This window comes from Phragmites australis, chromosome 3, assembly GCF_958298935.1.
Source record: "Phragmites australis chromosome 3, lpPhrAust1.1, whole genome shotgun sequence".
Taxonomy (NCBI): domain Eukaryota; kingdom Viridiplantae; phylum Streptophyta; class Magnoliopsida; order Poales; family Poaceae; genus Phragmites; species Phragmites australis.
In genome coordinates, this window is record NC_084923.1 from 1,092,330 (window position 1) to 1,114,128 (window position 21,799).

Sequence of the window (21,799 nt, forward strand, 5' to 3'; positions counted from 1 at the left end):
CTCCCTTGTGCCTTTTATTTTTGAGGGGTCTTGTTCGGTGTTCCTCCTTTTTTTTTTTTTTGACCTGAGGCCTTTGTTCCTTGTAGCATATGTCCTAGCTCCTGACCGGATCCAAATCCTCTGATTTCACCGATGAAGTCATCAGAGGGGAACAATGATTTGTGAGGGCAAACACTGCAGCAACGGTGGTGCGGTGATTTTACTGATCATAGATGATGTAGCAGCAAATCATATCTATACATCTGTGATCCAACAGCTCGCGGTGGAGTAAAGTCAGAGGATTCCGTCCCAACCTGACTGTATTATCCTGATCTGGCCGGAGGCAGGTGTCCCGTCTCTTCTGCGACTCAGCCATTACTTGGAGCTCACTTGGTCCAGCACGGTTCAGACCTCAAGTTCTGATGGCCCATCATGCCCACACTTGTGACGCATTAACTGGCCTGTCTGCAGGAGATGTGCTACGAACTCGCTCTTTCTGCTGGAGATGAACAGCATACGGACTTGGGTACGCGCTGAGCTCCTGCGGCTATGGTAAGCACGGACTTTCGATGGATGATTTGGCCTGGGTAGCCAGCATGCCAATGCTGTCATTCCGGCCGTGATCTGCTGATGGATCGAGTTGGAAGGGCATGGCAGTTGGCAGATGGCACTACGGTACGGTCTACGGCATGACGGCGACGCGCCCTTTATATATGCCCGTGCCCAGTGAGCTCCAGGTAATGGATGCCACCTACGGGCGTGATTGGTTACAAACAAACCATCGAACCAGGCTCACGGGGACTGAGATCCTCTGTATTGGAGAAGCCAATACAGAGAGGCTACAGTTCTCTGCATTAAGGTGAATGTGGACCGTCCGATCAAAAACGGAGAGCCCAGATCTGCAGCTACAGTATCCTGTGAACAGTAAAGCGCGTCGCTACAGTATATCGAAGTACGGGTGCTACAGTATTTACTACAGTAATAGTAATTAATTACTGCAGGCTACTGTAGCTGTCGACTCATTACACTGTTTACACAGTGATTCTCTGCATTAATCGCGATTAAGGCAGATGATCCGGGTCCAGCTCATGGGGTGTAAAAATGAGTGTGAGTAGTGTTTAGTTGCCTACGGACCGTTTGTGGCTAAGCTTTACGGATGTAGAGATGCTGTTATGGGCCAGGCACGGGGACGCCCAAATCGAGAGTCGCTCTTGAGCCAGGCCGATGGATGCATTTTTGTCTGCACCTACTCGTGCAATCGGGTCCACCACTAGATGCAATAAGGTTACCCTCTCCCCTCAGCCTCGTGATGAGCTAGGGTTTTCATCTCACCTCTCCCTCTCCTCAGCCGCCACATTCTGTTGTTCGATTGTGTTTGAATTTAGTGACTCCCTTACCTGCTTCTTGATTTGTGTATAGATCTGGTAGTCTCTTCACCGTGTCGCTAATTTTATGGCTGATCGGCCTTGTTCTCTTGCTGGCTTGCCAATTTTTTATGGTGGATCCGTGCATGTGCTAGTGGTATGGATCCATGTAGATTAGGGTGCTAATGTCTCGATTACAGGTCTGCTTCTACGAGTGTCTTGTTCTGCTCTTTTTTTTTTTTTTGTTTTCCCTGTTTTACTCTTTGACTCGATATGATTCAATGGTACCTTTTATGAGATTAAGATATGGTTTGACCTTTGAATGGTTGATGTTGGAACGTGGCAGTCATGGCATAATATTTGTTTTTTCTTTCAATTATGCATGGTCAGATTAGTAAGTATGCAAACCATCATTTACACAATTAAATTTATGCATTAATTTTCTATCATTATGTGTTTAGATATGGATCTTAAGCATCAGGAGCTAGTTGCACGTGGTGCTGGACTGGTTGCCACGTTGTGTGCGTACCTCATATTTATGTGGCGTAGAGATAGGAACCAAATCGTTTCTGTTACTTATGCTTGAAAGGGACATAGCTAGGATTGATAATCTTAGGTTCATATTTCATAATGATGATCGATATTGTATAGAGCAACTTAGAATGAGGAGAGCCCTATTTCTGCACATGTGCAGTTTGCCTAGAGCAAGACTATTGTTGAGAGACACTATCAATAGTTTAGTGGAGGAATAAGTAGCCATATTCCTCCAGGTGGTAGAAGGTTCAGACTCATAGAACTTTCATTTTGGAGGTCTGTTGAAACAATTAGCTGGTACTTTAAGGAAGTTTTGTATGCAATTGGTGAGTTGCATAATGGTATGATTCGGGACCCCTCCAATGATGTGCATCCTAAAATTCAGAACGGTCCAAGGTTTTACCTATATTTTAAGGAATCGATTATATGCTACCCATAATAGTTGTGATGGTTGTGCTTTATGAACTGTAATAGTGATGCAAAATCATTTAATTTTTTATAGGACTGCATTAGAGCTCTAGATGGAACCCATGTACAAGCCAGAGTTCCACACCAAATAGCTCCTGTCTTTAGGGGTAGGAAAGGGATAATAACGCAAAATATGTTGGCAGTTGTTGATTTCGACTTGAAGTTTACCTATATCTTAGCTGGGTGGGAGGGCTCCGCACATGATGCACTCATACTTGCAGATGCATTGAAGAAGGATGATGGATTAAGGGTACCACTGGGTAAGTTTAGAACTTGTTAGCAAACAAATTTATTAGACAATGTACAAGAATATATCATAATTTGGGGATAATTGACAATTATTAAGTAAATTGTATCTCGTGGATGCGGGATATGCGGTTAGGCTAGGCTTCCTTCTATACCGAGGCACAAGGTATCACTTGTGAGAGTATGGTGGAAGGAACCATCCCCATAACCTAAGAGAGTTGCTCAATCTTAGGCACTCGTCGCTAAGGGTCACGGTGGAAAGAGCTTTCGAAGCATTGAAGAACCGGTTCGAGATCCTTTACAACAAGTTGTTTCACCCATACAAGACCCAAGTCAAGTTAGTCTTAGCATGTTGCATTCTGCATAATTGGAATCTCACACATGGAATTGATGAGTGCATTCTTGTGGAGCAAGATTGGACTGCTAACACGGTAGATGAGGAAGCCCATGATGGTGTTACACATGACAACTCAGTGTGGGTGGTGCAGAGAGATAAGTGGGCTGCTGCTATGTGGCAGAATAGGGGAAGCCACATAATTTGATGTTGTAGCTTGAATTGTGGTGTAATATTTATACTGTATTTATGTATCATTATGTTTATGGTGAACTTTCTTTTTCTAAGACCATTTGAACATTGCTATGCTCATCAGTTTGTAATGAACTTTATTTTCACATGCTCAGTTTAAATTAAATTATGTATTCATCCTTTATAATGATGTTCAGTTCTGTGTTCCTTTTCTTCTTTTTGTTTTGACAGGACATGGCGAACATGGTTGTTGTTGATGAGACCTTAGCTGGGGCTGGGACCGGGGCCATGCCATCTCTGAGGTGGACCTCAAACATGTCTGGCTTTGTTTTGCGTCGCATGGTTGAGCTCATTGAGGAAGGACTTAAGACTGATAAGGGCTTTAATGAGGTTCACCTCAACAACAATGCGCGGGCTGTCAGTGAGCACTCTGGGTTGGAGGTGTCTAGGACACAGGTGTACAACCACTTGTGCAAGTGGCGTGCAAGGTGGATCAAGATTTCCAAGCTTCGGGACCTTAGTGGTGCTCTATGGGATGATACATGCACCATGATTATGCTAGACGAGGAGCATTACAGGGGATATATCAAGGTATGAAAGTGTCATTTGAGGTGTCTATATGTATACTACCTATCATCACGCACTACTGACTTGTATCCTCTATGTAGGATCACCCCAAGGATGTTGAGTACCTCAACATCCCTCTTGAGAACTACGTCTAGATGGCGGTCAGGTCATATTCAACAATGGGTAGGCTACTGGGAAGTTTGCCATGGGTTCAAATGAGCCTTTGGTACTTCTTCCGATGTTAGTGATAGCTCCTGCAAGGTTGACCCTCCATTGGCCAGTCTTGCAAGTTCTGCTATTGGCATTGTAGAAGGGGATGCATCTGATGCCTGAGAGGGCTACTACTGAAGATAGGGGGAAGGCAGTGGACAACTCTAGTTGTGTTGGGGTAAAGAGGAAGAGGGTCATCATTAGTGAGGAAGAGATCACTTTCTTTAACGTCATGACTGATGCGGTGCATGACATGGCTGTAGCCATCAAGGCTCACCCAAAAGTGTACCATGCCTTCATGGGTGTCTCCGACTACAACCAGGAGTGTCTCCTTGCTGCACTCGAGCACCTGCTAGATCACAAGGCTCATAGTATTTCTTTTGTGCAGTATAGCCCTGAGCATCGCCGCATCTAGATGTAGACATGAGCTGCAAAGCATTGGTTCCTTCGAATCAATGTTTTGAATATTATCACTAACCTTTTACTTAGTTAGTGGTGGTTGATGGAAGATCCTCCCCTACTAGCCATAACTATTTGTGCATGTGTGGTGAAACTTTGAACACCGTTGTTGTAATAGTTGGCACTTTAAGACTTGATCTAGCATGTGGTTCTGGTGATATACTTTGGACACTGTCGGTGTATTCGGAACCAGAGGTCCCTAAGTCCCGAGACCAGGCCGTCCATCCGCCACATGTCACCACCCTGCAAGATAAGAAGAAGTTAAGTCCCGGGAGAAGGTGCTCGGGGCCGCCGCCTTTGGTCCCCGAGCACCCCAGTTCCCTGATGATCCACAAAGCCCAAATATCGGGAAGGAAGTGAGTGCTCGGGGCTGCACGTGGCAGCTCCCGAGGACTCGGTTCCCCGAAGGCCTCACCCAAGTGCTCGGGAGAGAGTGCTCGGGGCTACACGTGGCAGCCCCTGAGGACTCGGTTCCCCGAAGGTCTCACCCAAGTGCTCGGGAGAGAGTGCTCGGGGCTGCACGTGGCAGCCCCCGAGGACTCGGTTCCCCGAAGGTCTCACCGAAGTCCTCGGGAGAGAGTGCTCGGGGCTGCGCGTGGCGGCCCCCGAGGACCCGGTTCCCCGAAGGTTCGCGCAAGATCATTCGACGACCCGAAGGATCCCATCGTCGGGGTGTCAGCCAGTCAAAGGCCCAATGCCACATTTAATAGGCACGCGCGGCCTGACATCCTGACATCCTGACATTCTCAGCTACCCACGCCCCAGTGTCAGACCCTGCCATGCACTGGCAGGGGGGCATGGGTCCATTAAATGCACGGGTCCCGTCCCGTTTCATCCGGGTGCCTCGGGATAACGTTGCCAGAATCGAAGCGCTCCGCCTGCCACCCTGCCCTGGCAGAAGAACAAGACAGGGTGGGCGCACCGGGCACCTCTGAGGCTGCCCGGTGGGCCCCCTTTATGGCGCCCGAGGGCTTCCACAGTGGCGGGTGGTCGGATGCGCGCCGCATTTCTCCACCGCCCCTGTCACTTCGCCAAGACGAAATGATTACGCCTTTCTCCGTGGCACCTTGGCATTCGCATCCCCTCTTTCCCATTCAGGATATGTTGAGGTCGGCGCGCCTATAAAAGGAAAGGATGGAGAACACGTAAAAGGGGACCGGAAGTGTGTGAAGAAGAGGACGCAGACGCTCGAACCAGCTCAAGCCAAACTAGAACACGAGAGCCTCAAGCTCTCTGTAAGTGGCTCTCTATTTTGTAACCAGTTACATCCTTGAAGAATTCCCTTCAAGGATAGATATAGCACTCACACAGGAGTAGGGTGTTACGCCTCCGTGCGGCCCGAACCTGTCTAAACCCCGGTGCACCCATTTTTCTCGCATTAGGGCGATCATCTCCCACCAGCCATTGCATTTGTTTCCGTTCCCGCTTATTTCCCAAACAAACTTATCTAGGATCATCCCCCCGGCCGAATCTCTAAAAAAGGGTCTCTCGGGATCCCTGCGACAGGAGTTCACCCTCCGACAGACACCTTTTCTTTTGTGCATGGTGTAGGGAAGGTAATGTGATGTTAAGAAGTAAACATGTGTAACGTACTTGATCATGCTCATTAGCTAAATCCATAGTTTTGTATTATCCTATTGTTTTGTTTATGGTTGATGTTAATTTGCTTGCTTAGCCAAATGCATCCATTGTCTGTCTTGCTATTCAAGACAAAAATAGCCAAGTTTGCAAACACTCATGAACAAACAAGCTAACATATGTAGCTAAAATTTTCAACTATGAAATTTCCTACACCTAACTATCTTCTATGACTTGGTTAGATTTCAACCCTTCAAACTTCAGCGTGAGGGGTAACTACACCATCCATCAGATACAGGATGATCATACTTAGCTCATATATCCTACCAAACATAATCTCAGCATATGCAACCTCTCATGCAGCCTCATACACGATCTACCAATCAAAATCTTAACTCAGCTTATCTTGATATATACAATTAATCAAATAATCTTATATATATTTGACTCAGTTAGGCTCACAGGGATAACCAGGCTAGGTGGTTTGTGGGCAACCAATCAAACCCTGCCTGAACCAGTGAACCCGGCCGGTACTCTCCCTTTGTCCTACATGCACGACGTGCGTAGCGTACGTGCAGTCGCCGCTCAGGCCAGGCCAGGTGCCAAGCCAGAGCAGAGCGGACAGAGGAGAAGCTTTTGATGCGACAGTATCGGTGGCGTGCGCATCGTGCGACTGCAGCGCGCAGGCGCAGCGTCACCACCACGCGCCGGTGCGCGTGGCCGGCCGGGCCGCATTCACTTCCTCGTCACCCGGCACGGCGCCCGCCGCGCAACGGCGCAGGAAACCACGCTGTTCTCCAAGCGGATAACGCGACATCGTTAGTGGCATCGAAAGCGGAAAGCTCCGCCGGCGGCTCAGCGCTCCGTGCTCGATCGGCCCTTGGTGCCATCGCCGTCGGCAAAGCGAGGCCGCGTCCTTTCCCTCTGGTTTCACGTACGTCTTTTGTCGTCGCTCCCTTCACGCGTATAAAGCTCGCAAGGGCTCGGAGCTCGCTCCAGTTGAGCCCACAATGGCGATGGCGTTGTTCTTGCCAAAACAATTTCTTGTGCCGACGGAGCCGGACTTGAATATTGTGGCGTTCGTCTTTGTGATGCCAAGCGCGCTGTGGACTTGTGGAAGTCATTGTTTTCGTGTCTGCAGGTTATCTATGCCGAAACATCCCCATGTTTGTGCCCCGGATTGTTTCTCTGTTCCTAGCCTTATCTTCAAGTCGATGTCCATTTGAATTTAAATCGATTTCAGCTTGCTAAGCATTAAGAAAACGAGGGGTTACCTACCTAACTTGTCTGCACATGTATCAAACTAAAGGAGTGGGTACTCTTGCAGTCTTGCGTGTAGAGTGTAGTAGACTACTGTCTGTAAGACTGTAAACATATTTTAGAACGTTTGTGGGGTTCAACTTTGCAGAAAAAATTTGCATTCTGGGAGTAGCAAGTATACGCAGCTATCATTTCAAAAACGCTTATACAACTTCACAGTTCCGTTTGTAATTTTTCTTTCTTTTTCAAACAGCGATATAATTGGAACTACCGATGCTAGGCATTTACAATCTACACGCTCAAGATTCCCCTCTGATTATACAGCAGAGCCAAAATGATATATGTGTTTGCTATTGGAACAACATTGTCCAATTGAAAACACAAAATTAGATCAACTACCCAACACTGAACCAGAGTTAGCTAGCCAGCCCAATATAGACCTAAGAGCAAAGTTATCATGTGGTTACAATGCTTAAGCAATGGTATCAAATATAGAACGGTAACATGTTAATGTTGGGCCAGTTTCCGTGTTCACATTTGTACGCCGAAAATCAGCTCCACATCTATCACGCAGTTGATAAATTCGTCGCTGATCATAACATTTCGATGACCCTTTTTGATTGATTTAGCGGTTACAAGAGTTATGTCATGTTTGTTTTTTTACTATAGATTATTATATTCTAAATTCTGTGGAGAAACTAATTCCTAGCAGATTACGAATAGTGTGATTTTGTAAGTACAACTTGATTTGTAGATTGTGAGAATTAACTATTAGATTAGAATAATTTGCTTTTACTTTTACTTTTAGAGCTACAATCTATAATTAGAATAAAAAATAAACATAAACTTAGAGGCGTGGATACAAAGTCGCGAGTACAAATCACATCACAAACCATCCAATATAGCATCGGATTCGTGTTTCTCAAAGGAAATTCATAATTGAGAGAGATACTCCTGATACTATGGAAGGGACCAAACTCCAAGCCTGGCAAATAGGGCCCACTTAAACCCTAAAGCAGCCCAACAAAAGGCAGTAAAGGACCTCCTAGATGATCACCAGTAAAAGACCAGCAGAGGCAATCAAAGAAAGCAAAGGAAAGGAGGGTTGGGCAGCAGCCAGGAAAGCCACCAGGGCAGGCAGGCAGCAGCGGAGCGAGGAGGACCAGCAGTCCGGCGAGCCGTCCCCAATGGCAGCAACTTTGCCCCCCGCTGTCGCTGCCGCTGCCGCTGCCGCTGCCGCTTTTCCCCACCTCCTCTCCGTCTCCTCCTCCCTCTAATCCCCTTCGCTTTCGTCCAATCCCATCCCCTCCTCCTCCCCACCCCCTTACCTACTTATTCCGCACCCGTCGCCGTCACCGCTGCCGCATTGAGCGCGGAGGGGAGACGCGATGGAGCAGGTAAGCGAGCGATCTGGTTCGATTCGGATCCGAGGGTCCGATTTGGTTTTTCTCAGAGTGTTTGTGCGCTGTGTGCCTGCACCCTGCAGTACGAGAAGGTGGAGAAGATTGGGGAAGGCACGTACGGGGTGGTGTACAAGGCGCTGGACAAGGCCACCAACGAGACGATCGCGCTCAAGAAGATCCGTCTCGAGCAGGAGGATGAGGGCGTCCCCTCCACCGCCATCCGCGAGATCTCTCTCCTCAAGGAGATGAACCACGGCAACATCGTCAGGTCCGGCCCTTGCCATGCCCCTCTTCCATTCCTTTGCATTGCCTGTATTAGTTGTTACTAGGACGGTTTAGGGATTGACCGGTCGAGCTATCCTGGATTGATTGGTTGGTTGGATTGGGCACTGGCTCGAGGTAGCTTCGCTTTATGCAACAGTAGCTGGGTGTCATTTGGGAATGGTTGATGGGTGAGAATGAGGGTGTTACCCAATGAAGCAATGTTGCTGCATTGGTGGTGAGGTGGTGTTTTGCAATGTTAGTGTGCTGAGAAACTTTATGCAGGTTACACGATGTCGTCCACAGCGAGAAGCGCATATATCTCGTCTTCGAGTACCTGGATCTGGACCTGAAGAAGTTCATGGATTCTTGTCCGGAGTTTGCAAAGAATCCCACTTTGATTAAGGTGAGAAGTGCAAACTATGAATGTGTTTGACTGCCATCTGCTTCTGCCTATTTCCACATATAGCTAAACTTGAAGCGTTGGCTTGAGCCTATATTGATCACTGATTTCGTATATATCAACAACTCGCTAGTCTTGGAATCAAGCTTGCAACAGAACAATGTCAACGTGGAGCAGGAAACTAGTCTGACCAATCATAGCACCTGGTTGTCGTCTAGCGTCTTCCCATTGCATGTAGAAGAATTTTGGTTCCCATCTGATGTAAAATTTTCTAAGAGAAGACAGAAGACAGGTGGAGCCCACATCATCTTGTGAGTTCCATATACATATCGCTTGTTGTCTTCTTCTGTCGAATGCCGCTGTGTTTTTATATGGTACAAGGAAGGTGCTTGTTTTGACGCTCACTAGGCTGGTACTTAACGTAAAGCCAGGATGGACAATTGGGGAAAAAGGACCCATGTGTACATTGCCTCATGTGCCTCTCGGCTTTTGAGCTTGTCTCAGTGTGAACAAGTAACTGAACATCAGTCTTCTTTTAGGAAAAAAAAAATGCACAACTGCTGTTCAGACATATTTGTATTCTTTAAAAGATATCACGGAGTCATGGAGTTAGGTTGTTGTGGTAAGATCGGACTGTTCTTAGCCTCAAATGACTCTCACTTCACTAACATGGTAGGACCAGTTAATCGGTTTTTGTGATCCATGCACTGCATATTTCCTTATAAGGTTACCTTGGGCTCTACTGAGCACATGGCTTTTTTTTTCTCGAACATGCCGGAGAGCTGTGTATCATTGCATAAGAGAGAGCACATGGCTTATCTCCTCAAATAAACGGGCACATTACACACGCGGTTGAAATAAATCAGCATTTGCTCACAGCAACTCCTTTTAAGCTGTAAACAAAATATGTTTCACTGCTAGTGCTGGTTCTTTGCTTTAAAATGACTGGCAATGTGGCCGACCACCACCATCCCAGTACTATATGAGCCCTACATGGGCATCACTGCTGCAGTGCCTGTTGTTTTTGTGTAGCAATGGCTGCTATTTAGTGCACACAGAACTGGCACTGTATTTCTCTAATTTCTCTCAGAACTTCCATTTCTAACGGCAATAGTTTAGGATCTTCTGTAAACCACACAATACCATTATATGCTCTGACCTGTTTGAGGTTTTACTTGTTTAGACTCTACTTATGATACCATAGTTATTAGGGTGTCGCAATAGCGTTGCCATATCATCGCTATATCGCCGTGGCGGAGAATCGTGACTCGCCACGGCTCGAGCGCCATACATACGGGGTCGCGCAGGGGTTATTGAGGGGAGGGGCCTGAGCTGTATTTGGCAATGCTCGCCTGGGCTGTATTTGGGCCGCCCAACCCTAGGCACAAGCACGTTGGGCCTTAGGCGTTACGTTTTTCCAATTCAACTAGGCTCTTTCAAGTTTTCTTTTATTTTATTTTTGGGCATTCTGGCACGTTTTCTTTCTGGTTTCTTTTCTTTTCAATTTTGCTACTTCTAAGTCACATGAGGTTTCACCTATATCTCAGTCACATTTGTGACCGTAAAGACCCATATAAACATTTTTTAAAAGAACCAGCATGTACTTCCCTAAAGGTATTTCCAATATAATTTTCTAATAGTCTATGATGTGTGTATGGCGTCGCCACGCCGCACGCCATAAGCAATATAAAGGTGTGAAGCTGATGAGTCGCCGTGCCTCACCACACCGCCTTGATAACTATGTATGATACACAATGTTTTAATATGTTTAGATCATACATTTTACTTTTCTTGTATACCGGTGTAATGTGATTTCCCTTTTTTTCATTTATAATATATTTATGTGTGATCAGTAGCAGCTTCTGATTGTATTTTGTAATGTGACTATTTTCTTCTTTCTCCAGTCATATCTCTATCAGATTCTCCGAGGTGTTGCTTATTGTCATTCTCATAGAGTTCTTCATCGAGATTTGAAACCTCAGAATTTGTTGATAGATCGGCGTACTAATGCACTGAAGCTTGCAGACTTTGGTTTAGCCAGAGCATTTGGAATTCCTGTCCGTACATTTACTCATGAGGTACTTTTCTTTACTGCTAAGCTGAGACACGAAGTTTGATTTGTCCTGTAGAAAATACATAAATGTTTGGCAGAATATCTATCGTAAAGCTATGCTCATTGCTCAATACTTTTCTCGTGGCATGTCCGTTTGATTTTACATCTATGTAAGCTTATCTTTCTTTCATCTACTCTAATCCCTATTTCATTGACTCACAATGGATGTTTATGGGAAGTATTTTTTCAGGTAGTAACATTGTGGTACAGAGCTCCAGAAATTCTTCTTGGAGCGAGGCAGTATTCCACACCAGTTGATGTGTGGTCTGTGGGCTGTATCTTTGCAGAAATGGTGAACCAGAAGCCACTATTCCCTGGTGATTCTGAGATCGATGAATTGTTTAAGATATTCAGGTTCTATCATTGCGCTGTTAATAAATTTCTAACTTTCCTTGCATTTTTTAGTCTCTTATCTTATTTTCCTTGTATCCTGGGTTCGATTGAAGGGTACTAGGTACACCAAATGAACACACATGGCCAGGAGTCAGCTCTTTGCCTGACTTCAAGACTGCTTTCCCCAAGTGGCAGGCTCAGGTATGAGATGACATCATAAACATTTCATTAGGAACGTGTGGCAAGTGTATTGTATCCATAGCTGAGAATTGGTGTTCGTTACGGCTCATACATATCATGCCACTAAAATGCCCTGTTGGAACCTTCATTCCAGGACCTGGCAGCAGTCGTCCCAAATCTTGAACCTGCTGGTTTGGACCTCCTCACTGTAAGTCAAGGATTTTCGTTGACAGACAAATGCTGACAGAAAATGTCACTGCACTCATTCACCTGTCTCTGTTCACTGACAGAAAATGCTGAGATACGAGCCAAGTAAAAGAATCACAGCCAGGCAGGCTCTTGAGCATGAATACTTCAAGGGCCTTGAGATGGTACAATGAACTGCTATGTGGTCCGCGTTGTGTTGGCATATGTATGAGCTGAGTTGCTCGCTTCGTTCCTTTTATGAACGCTGTTCTCTCTCTCTCTCTCTGCATTTTTGTCATTCAGCTGGATATTTCGAATCTGGTGTGTTTTGAGATGTATTCAGGAATGTCAAATAGATTATCTTTGGTCTCTATTTGTTCCAAGTAAATATCCATCATGTACTATCTTCTTTTTTTCAAGCATCAATCATTTTCTCTTTTACTGAATAGGCCATCTCGTTATAAGCGCATGATGATGTATGTGTACTTTCATTTGTTGCATTTTGTAACCACACAACTTGTTCATGATCTATAAGGAATAACTAACAGTAGCATCATTGTTACGGTAGAAAGTCGGTAAAGCATCACAACAATCTTCTGAATTTATAAGAGATGAACAGCACGAGCCTACAGAGTGTTCAGTTGCCTTGTAAATTAAAAAACAGAAGCGGCCCCTTAAACCTTATGCCCTTTTGAACTAAGGCAAGAAACATCGTGGAAAAATAGACGATAATTAACATACTGAGTAACCTAAAATTACATGTGAAACTACATCTTTACAGAGGCTGGGTGCACACATAAATTATAACACAGACGGCAGATGGTATCTGCCCTAACAGGCTCATTATCGCGTCTTCTTCATGATTGCTGATGTGCGCATCTCAGCATCTTCCTTGGCGAAGCTCCACCAAAAGTACGACATGGGGATAGCCACAGCAAGGCAGAATGCGCGGCCATCGACATATCCCAATTGTGGAGGAATGTCATAGGCTTCCAGAAACACTGAAACGACACCTCCGACAGCAACAAATATGATCTTCAGGCGTGAAGGATGCCTGGTCATGACAGCCCACAATGCCCACAGGAGAAACTGAGCCATGCTAATTGCAATACAGACCTTCATGTTCAGGCCTGCAAAGTTTACAAACTAAGACATATAGGTGTTGAATTTCTAGTGCTGCATTTTGTTGCAGTTATAAGGTAGCAAGTTCAAATAAAGCACCGTTCCATAACACATTCTGAACCAACGAACAAATTCTCACGTGGTTTATTTCAGATTTTTTAATAACTAAATGTCTAATATAATTCATGGGGTTTTCCATCCATATTCTAGCTCCACCGTTTAAATCTATTGCAGATAATTCAGAATATTTTACAAAAGTTCAAATTTGAGTTAAAAAAATGGTTGAGAAAATCCAGCAACCAACCCCCCAGGCACCGAGATTTTGATCCCTGCTCTGGATTTCACTGGTAACTAGCACATTGATCAAATTTTAAGGATCGGTGCCTGAACTACAGTACTTAGTTCTAAAAAACAAATGCTAAGTAGACAGGAAACAATGGCAATCTTCAGAATATTACGAGTGCAGCTATCAGTTGTCATGCTGAACATTACCTTTGTCGAGTTCATAGAAGTTGAGGTACAAAATGTGGGTTGTCACAAAAGCCAGAATAGGAGCTGCAACCATAACTCTAGAAGCTTCATCTCTTAAATTCAAAGTTCGCAGTATCGCCAAAATGAGAGAGCACCCCAGAAAGGCAGCAGCCGATGAAAAATACAGCTTTTCTGTCCAAGTAGTATCACTGTAATAGACAGAAGATCTCGGTCAATGAGTTACCAGCAGATGATCTATCTGAAAAGATGTATCCACTGTGGATTGAACCTACCAACTGTGATATATGGCACTCCAGAACCATGAATTCATGGATAGGAGCCCATAAATGTGCCACAAGCCAGTATATTCATAGTATGTCTTATGAGTTTCCGGCCTTAGAGGTAGCTTATAATAAAGCAACAGGAAAAATGATAGCCACCCATTAAATTGCAGGACAAGAGTGAGTGCAGAGAGAGCAGCAGATAAAGGTTCCTGGGAATGAAAGCACAGGAGGCATGTAAGAAAATGAAAATGAAACATAAAGTTCTAATGAGGTCCACTTTAACTATAGAAGTGAACAGGTAAAAACAGCAGCTCAAGGCAACACGGAACTACCTGAAACACAGAAGCCCGCGTCAAAGGCCATTTGCCATGATACTTAACCGGATGTAGGCTAAGCTCTTTCCTTTCATTTTCCCTTTCCATCATACAGTGGTATCTGCATTCACTCTTGCAGTTCCACTCTTTCCATTGCAAGTACAGTGGCTCATGTGTGTACCATGATTTGTCAGAAGGCTGCCCATCAGTTGGCGGCATACAGTGTTTAATAGAAGTCTCTTTCAGGGAGCCCGTCTTCTGACATTCTTCAACACAAGCTCTGGTGAAATATGGAAAACACGAGACATTAGCTGAGCCGGTTGCTCATCGAGACATTGACTCAAAATGTCTGAACAAATCATCATGTCTTTGCAAGGCTAACTATCGGGATGAAAAGATGGTGTCAGGTTCTGCTTCAAGGTTCCCATCTCCTGAATTTAGTAAATAGCACTGAATTTACGCAGTTCGGGATCAGATAGCTGAAGTGCTCTCAGCCATGTCCCTACAGAGAAGATTTCGCATAGATCCAATCATCCAAACGATAATCTCGCTTAGCCCAGCAATTGGAGTCGTAACATGAAATTTTAGGGCCCGTTTGGCAGAGCTCTGCCAAACGGCAGAATTTGGCTTTAGCTCCCTGAGTGAATCATTTCTCCTGATTCACTGAAATAAACTAGAAGCTGAGGAGCTGAAAAAAAGTAGCTTATCCTGAGGAGCTGATCACGCTGATTCTCCTGATTCATAGAGTTTATCCTAGAGAATCATTAAGAATCACTTTCAGCCACAGAATCACTTCCTCAGAGAATCAATTTTTTTAGAGAATTTGAATTAAGAGAAGCTATGCCAAACAGGCCCTTACACACGCGAGAATCATGTAACCTAACCAGGAATGCCATAGGGCCAGGCCAACACACGGCACTGAAATGCCTCAATGGTTTACCTCTTCCCCTGAGGCTGTACGACTTCACACCATGCAACTTAGCTGAGCAAATTTGGAATGCTTGCCTGAAGACACTAAGACAGTAACTAACTAAGTTTCAGCTGCGAAGAAATTGCAATATCACTGAGTACTCTTCAGTCAATCTCAAATAACGTAATATGCATCTGCAAGGCAGTACTCTGTCGCGGCCGCGCATCCATTTCCGGCTCGCGTGAATTAAATTGTAAAAAAAGAGGGAGAAAAGGAGGCGTGAACAGGGCCATAAGTTTCACCACCCGAGGGAGGGAGGGAGGGAGGGACCGAGACCAAACGAACGAACAAAGTACAGAAGAGAGGATCTTGACGAGAGTGGCGTACTTGTAGAGCGGATCGGCGTCGCCCTCGGAGGCGTCCACGGCGGCGAAGGCGAAGGCCACCGCGAGGCCGAGGAGCAGCAGCCACGGCCTCCGCCCGAGCCCCATCCCCGCTGCTGTACCCAGTCGTGTGTCCTCCTAGCGGGGGAGGAGGAGATCCATCGGTGCGGGCAGAGGAGACCCAGAGAGATGGCAGCGAGGGAGAATGGGAGGAGGACCTCTCTCTCTCTCTCTCTCTCTCTCTCTCTCTCTCTCGGGGAGGGGTGGTGTGTGTGTGAATGATTCTTGGGACCGTGTGTTTGGGGGGAGAAAATCGACAGGGGAGGACGATGAGACGATGATGATGGCAAAAGGCCGAGGCGGGGGCGATCCGAGGAGGAGGAGGAGGTGTGGTGTGGGATGGGATGGGATTGATTTCTCCCCTGCTGGATGCGCTGCGCTCTGTTTCTTTGCCTGACCACCTAATGCACCTCTTGATTTTGATGGGTCTGCTGCTGCTTTCTTTATATAATTTTATCTAAAAAGATTCTCGTAAAACTCTATATATATTATTTATACTATAATTTAATAACTAAGTTAAAAAAAATCAACACATATATTCACAGTAGAAAGAGGATTCTATACAATTTGCTTTCACTTTCTCTTAGCTCTTTGAGAGAGACGAGTGAGCTTCGGCTGCTTCTGCTGCTGCGAATAAACTAAAATCTTAACACTGCTACATCACGTCTGAAAAAACAAATTGAATCATCGCCATAAAATATAAGTACTCGTGAATCTTTCTTTTCTTTTTTTAATTATAAACTCACGCATGCCACCTACACATGCCACCTACACGCGTGCACCGCATTCGCTCCTAAAATCCACGAATGCGGGTGGGTGGGGGTTCGCCACTAAAGCCCCCACCAATGGACTCGAGCCCGGGTTGTATCGATAACGACCGAGAGCTATAGCCACCCGGGCTACGAGGCGTTTGTGTGAATTTTTCTTTTCTGATGCAATCTTGGTTTGTTACGCTTACAAAGTATCCTAAAGTACTGTTTGTCTACTGCTTCTGCTTCTATCTTTTGGCATAAGAGAAGTTAGAAGTTTTCAATAAACTTTAGAAGAAAATAGAAATCTACTTGAGAGAAAATGAAGCTGAGAAACTTATTAAGAGTAGTTTTTAGAAGTTATGAACTAATAAATTAAAATTTTATTATAAAAATTAATAGCTAAAATCTAAAAATACTTTTTCAAAAAAACACAACTAACCGACTCTAGTAATGAGAAGAGGGGTACAGGCTCATTTGCAAGAGTGGGATAAGCCCCTGCCAAGGTTTCCATCGTCTCCGGGATCTTGCATTATCGCGAAACACGAACAAAAGGCTTTTATGCGTCAATGGCCGATGTCCCTTCTGCCAAGGACACCTGAACCATGATTTCACATCTCGGGCCACCGATTCAGCTGCCGTACTTGGTCTCATTCAAATCGTGCCGTACTTGTATTGACCCTTGACAAACTACGTAGGACGGTGGGAGTATGTTTTTTACAAGGTAAGCAGTCTATGTATCAGAAAAGCAGAATGCAACCATTTTGCAAAGAGAGCTGATAACACAACTAAAAAATGAAGCCAGGCAGCCAGCTGATAAAACAGCAACAGGCTGACAGCGGGAATTTCAATTTTGTTTTATAATTTTTTCGTTCACCGACAGGCTGACAGTGGTCACTTTTCCTCTTTCTCAATGGGTTTTGTATATCGACGAATTTTTTTTCAAAATTAGATATTTCGTTCTCCTCCAAATTTTCGTTGAAATTTTGGTAAATTTGAAACCGTGGCTGAGACAGCTCTTGATTTCCGGGGAACTTTTGATTTGTCAAAAAAGTCTTTAGCCGCTCCCGGGGCCCACAAGAACCATGGAGTTTTCTTTAGATGAATCACAGAGATACCCGCTTCCACGTAGTTGGGGTGGTGGGCCCTACTTGATGGGACGGGTCTCTCTCGTAGACGTAGACGCAGACGCAGACGTAGACGGGTCTTGATGTGCAGATCGGACGGGGCTTCATTTTTTAGTCGGAGCCAATGATCGTTAGAGCCATCTTATGAAAAGATAAAGTAGGGGAAATGAAAATTGAGGTGTCAATGTCGATGGCCCAAACATCCAACAATTCTAAACAAAACCATCCTCAGGAATTGACCAGGGAAAAAAGATCATCTCGAAGAAGCTGTACCCGGTGAGCTGGGCTTTGCTTATTCGCCGAACCAATCTCTTAACCCATGCCGGGCCAAGAGAGAGAGAAAAAACTCATTTCTTGGGACATGGCTGGTGTTTGGTTGAAGCCCATGAAATACAAATAAAGCACCCGATAGCCAACGCAACAAGACTCGGCCATTCATGAGATCAAAGGAAGCAAGATCTGCAGAGATAACATAAAGTGGAGAATTAGTTATTGTGCGTCTGGCCAAACTCATGGCTGGGACATGAGATCAAAGGAAGCAAGGGAGCCTCACATTTTTCTCTCTAGCACACGGATTCTCTCGAATGGAACAGTGGGTTATATGTGTGTGGGGTTGTGTTGCATGGTCCAACGGAGGAGTCGGTCTCGTTGTGTCGGCTGTGGAAGTCGTTTTACATCGGTCGGTTCTTGGGATGGTAAGACTTGCTTGAATCACTTGAAACCGTAAAAGAAATCATGGGAACGCTGAAAGAAACGAAAATCTTTTCATGGAGAAATTCTAAATCGTGAAAAGAATCTGTTACATAAGATCTTACTAAAAAAATTTCAATCCATACCACTCTCCTACTGGACTGATAGCAGGAACCGAAAGGGACTTCTCGTGAACGAAGGACGCCACTTGGAGCATCATTGGATGCACATGTACCACTGCGCCTATTGTAGGCGCCCAGTTCGGAAGCCGTTTCAGCTGATGTCATGTTTTCCCAACAAGTCAGGAGGATAAGGGGAATTTGGAGCACGGAAAAGCTTCTTTTTTGTTTTTTTGGGTGGGTGGGGGGGGGGGGGGGCTGGAAAAGATTAAATTTAATTAATTTTTAATTTTCATAATCGGTAGTAACAACGAACAAGTCTACCACAGTTGCGCAACCACAAGCGCACCTGAGGTCTGTCAAGCCAAACACAAGCCATATACTGTACGTCGAACAGTATAGCTGTTTCGGCTGCTAATAAATTTCTGGATTAATCTCTGTTTCACATACTTATTTCATCAGGAAAATGTGCATGATAATCTTGCCATTTTTGCGAGGCAGCAGGGCATCCCAATCCATGCGACACTGATACTTGCCCAAAGCTACAGCCCACTTCGTGCCCTCTATTTAAGCAGCTTCCCCCACCCCGTCCCAAGAAAAGAACACCGCAAGAGCGAGTGGGTCGCATCGTGCAGTCATGGCGAGGCAGCAGCTGAAGGTGGGGCCGTCGTGGGTGGTAGCGGCGGCGGACGCGGCGTCGTGGTGCTTCGCGCTGTCGCTGGTGGCGCTGCTGCTGCTGTGCTCGCTCGGCGCCGCCGGGACGGGGGAGCAGCAGCAGGGCGGGGTGGCCGCGCCCCTGCGAGGAGATCTACGTGGTGGCGGAGGGCGAGACGCTGCACAGCATCAGCGACAAGTGCGGCGACCCGTACATCCTGGAGCAGAACCCGCACGTCCACGAACCCGACGACGTCTTCCCCGGCCTTGTCATCAAGATCACGCCGTCCAAGCCCAGGAAGACTGATCCATCGCTCATCGCTGTCAGTGTGATCAGTGCAAACACACACGAGTGTTCCCGTTGGAGCTAATAAAATGAAACAGGCTCTCGGCGGCACATGTCTCTCTCGCATGTGCCGTCAATCACTGATACAGATTGACTAGTCTGAACTACTCTGAACTGATGCGTGTTAACTCGAGTGACCTGTATGGGCCATCACTTGTGAATAGAGAAATCAATCAATGGACATGTTGTTGTTCATCTTCTTTCCATTATTTTGCTGCAAGGAATTTGTAGCCCGCTCTGTTTTTCCTCGACGTTTCAACTTTGTGCACCAACACATGAATTCGTTCGGACGAATGTACGAAAAGGTCACTAGTAACAAAATGGTTGCCCCTCGCTCATCTGCTGCTCTGCCTGCGTTGGACATACTTTTGTGTTTGACTCTTCTTCCTGGGTTGCTTCCAACCGACGCGATCTGGTGATTGGAGGAGCACGTACTGTAGGGCATGTGGCTGTAGCAAAACGAGGCATGAGCAACGCATGCAACCCTAGGGTCGTTAGCAACGGAAGATTCGATAAAAATCCAAAAATAGACCATATGCGTCACTGTATTTATAAAATAGATAATATATTGATATATTTGTAAATCTAGTCTACGTATTTGGCACTTAAACACCTGAAAAATTGATTCCAGTATCTGAGGTACCGAAAACTCCTATATTCGGCACCTGAGGTGTCGAATACGACACTGTTCACCGTATCCGGGACATCAGGTGCCGAAAACTCCCTGTATTCGGCACCTAGTTGCCAAATACGGTGAACGATGTCATATGTGGCATCTCAAGTGCCAAATACGGGCCGGTCCTGCTCATGTCCCTCACGTCGCATCTTGACATGTGTCATTTCGGGGCTGAATAGAATACAGTAATACAACTTTGTTTCATTAGGACATGATAAGTGAATATGTGTCATTTCATATCATCTTTTTGCATAGAGTGCAGTAACTACTGGTAATAGTAGGGCTGAATAGAATGCAGCAGCACAATTTAGTTTTATCATGGCACTAGCAAATAAATAAAGAAAAGAAACTGGATGAGTGAGTGTGTGTAAATTTATTTCAACGTAATTTTGTCGATATTTTATTATTCATTTAATGTATTTGTCTAGATAACTTTTGAGGGAAGGAACGTCATGAGGATACAAAATCTAATTTGTCAAACATTGTGAAGTATGATTATCATATAAACCGGTATAGACGTTACATACTCTGATAAACATTACATGCGATATAAGGTTTTACGTCGATGCGTGAATTGACCCTAACCATAAAGAGATAATGATAATAAACGTTGGTATGTACGGTACGTCTAAAGACTAACTTAATAGTGTGTTGCTGCTAAACCAAATATGCCTTAGGGAATAAAAATGAACTGAGTTACAACAAATGCTCTCTACTGAGTGTACCTAGGATATTTAGCCTTTCGCAGGGCATCAGGGCCCTATGTTTTAGCGCGACGGGCCATCTCCCGCTTCCTTTCTCTCTCTGCTTTGCATGCCTCAGCCGCGATGCGCTCCTTGGTTGCCTTCATCATACGCTCCTCCTCCTGATGCTTGAGCCGTAGTTCTTCTTGTTGTTGCTCGTACTCCCAACGTTCGTATGCTTCCCTCCTCCACTGCATGCTTATGTCAATCCACCACTTCTAGTGCGTATTTTGCTCCATATCCAGCCATTCTATGAAGTCACAGGTAGGTGGAGGAGACTGAACAAATGAAACAAGAGGTTAGATTAGTAAAATAATGCATAAAATCATATGGAAAGTGCCACATTAGTGATATAAGTCGTTATACCAGTGGGTACTCGTACGATCCATGTCGAGGCTTCTCGTACTGGTAGTTGGCACACATGAAGAAGTATAAGCTATAGGTGTAGAAGATGTCCTGGGACTCACGAAACCTACAAGGGTCGTCACAGAAGCACATCGGTGGTTCGACCCCCTAGAGGATAAAAATCTTCCAATATTTCTTGGGTGGACTTGGTGAAGCTGAGTGTCACGTCCAAAAAAATGCTAATTTCATAATTAAGCATGCGTAATTGTTATCTCATGTGCTTACACGTGTTTGACTACCAAATACTAGTTAAACATGTTTCAAATAACTTAGAGATGGTTTAGAGCGCTTTGGAGAATCCCTAAATACTTTGGAGAAGACAACGAATAGAAGGAGGTTGATGAGCGGAAACTTAGAAATTTTTTTGCAAAAGAACCCTCTCGCGGTCTGACCGAGGTCCCCTGTGATCTGACCGCCAGGTCCGTTCTCACATGGGTTGCCACATGGATTTCCCGTAGTTCAACCAGAGCCAGTCACGGTCTGACTGCCAGCACACAAAGGCTCACGTTAAGTAGATCGATCACTTTCTTTTGTTCTCTCTCCTCCATGTGCACACTCTCTCACACCCTCTCCCTCATTTTCCCCCAACCGGCCAAGAGAGTTGGTGGAGAGGAGGAGCAAGGAGGGGAGGCCTAGGAGGAGATCTCCGGCGAGCTCCCCCACCGGAGGTGGTTTT

General features: G+C 45.4%; 2 protein-coding genes and 1 pseudogene across 3 annotated transcripts; 2 read left to right on the forward strand and 1 right to left on the reverse strand.

Moving 5' to 3' along the window:
• Positions 1-8,239: 8,239 nt before the first annotated feature.
• LOC133911419 (cell division control protein 2 homolog) lies at positions 8,240-12,474 on the forward strand. Its single transcript, XM_062353653.1, has 8 exons — positions 8,240-8,588; positions 8,678-8,862; positions 9,141-9,261; positions 11,163-11,336; positions 11,562-11,725; positions 11,818-11,905; positions 12,039-12,092; positions 12,175-12,474. Exons 1-8 carry the CDS (start codon positions 8,580-8,582, stop codon positions 12,262-12,264), a joined length of 885 nt encoding a protein of 294 aa, XP_062209637.1. The 5' UTR covers positions 8,240-8,579; the 3' UTR covers positions 12,265-12,474.
• Positions 12,475-12,646: 172 nt separating this feature from the next.
• LOC133911418 (uncharacterized) lies at positions 12,647-16,021 on the reverse strand. Of its 2 annotated transcripts, none has more exons than XM_062353651.1 (5): positions 15,559-16,018; positions 14,280-14,541; positions 13,957-14,156; positions 13,685-13,872; positions 12,647-13,200 (listed from the first exon to the last, which is right to left on the reverse strand). In XM_062353651.1, the coding sequence occupies exons 1-5, from the start codon at positions 15,660-15,662 to the stop codon at positions 12,914-12,916; spliced, it is 1,041 nt and encodes a 346-aa protein (XP_062209635.1). In that variant the 5' UTR covers positions 15,663-16,018; the 3' UTR covers positions 12,647-12,913. The 2 variants fall into 2 exon arrangements, with proteins under 2 accessions (XP_062209635.1, XP_062209636.1); XM_062353652.1 differs by having other exon boundaries at positions 13,032-13,216; positions 15,559-16,021.
• A 2,855-nt stretch (positions 16,022-18,876) lies between these two features.
• LOC133911421 (uncharacterized) lies at positions 18,877-19,427 on the forward strand (annotated as a pseudogene).
• Positions 19,428-21,799: the final 2,372 nt, after the last annotated feature.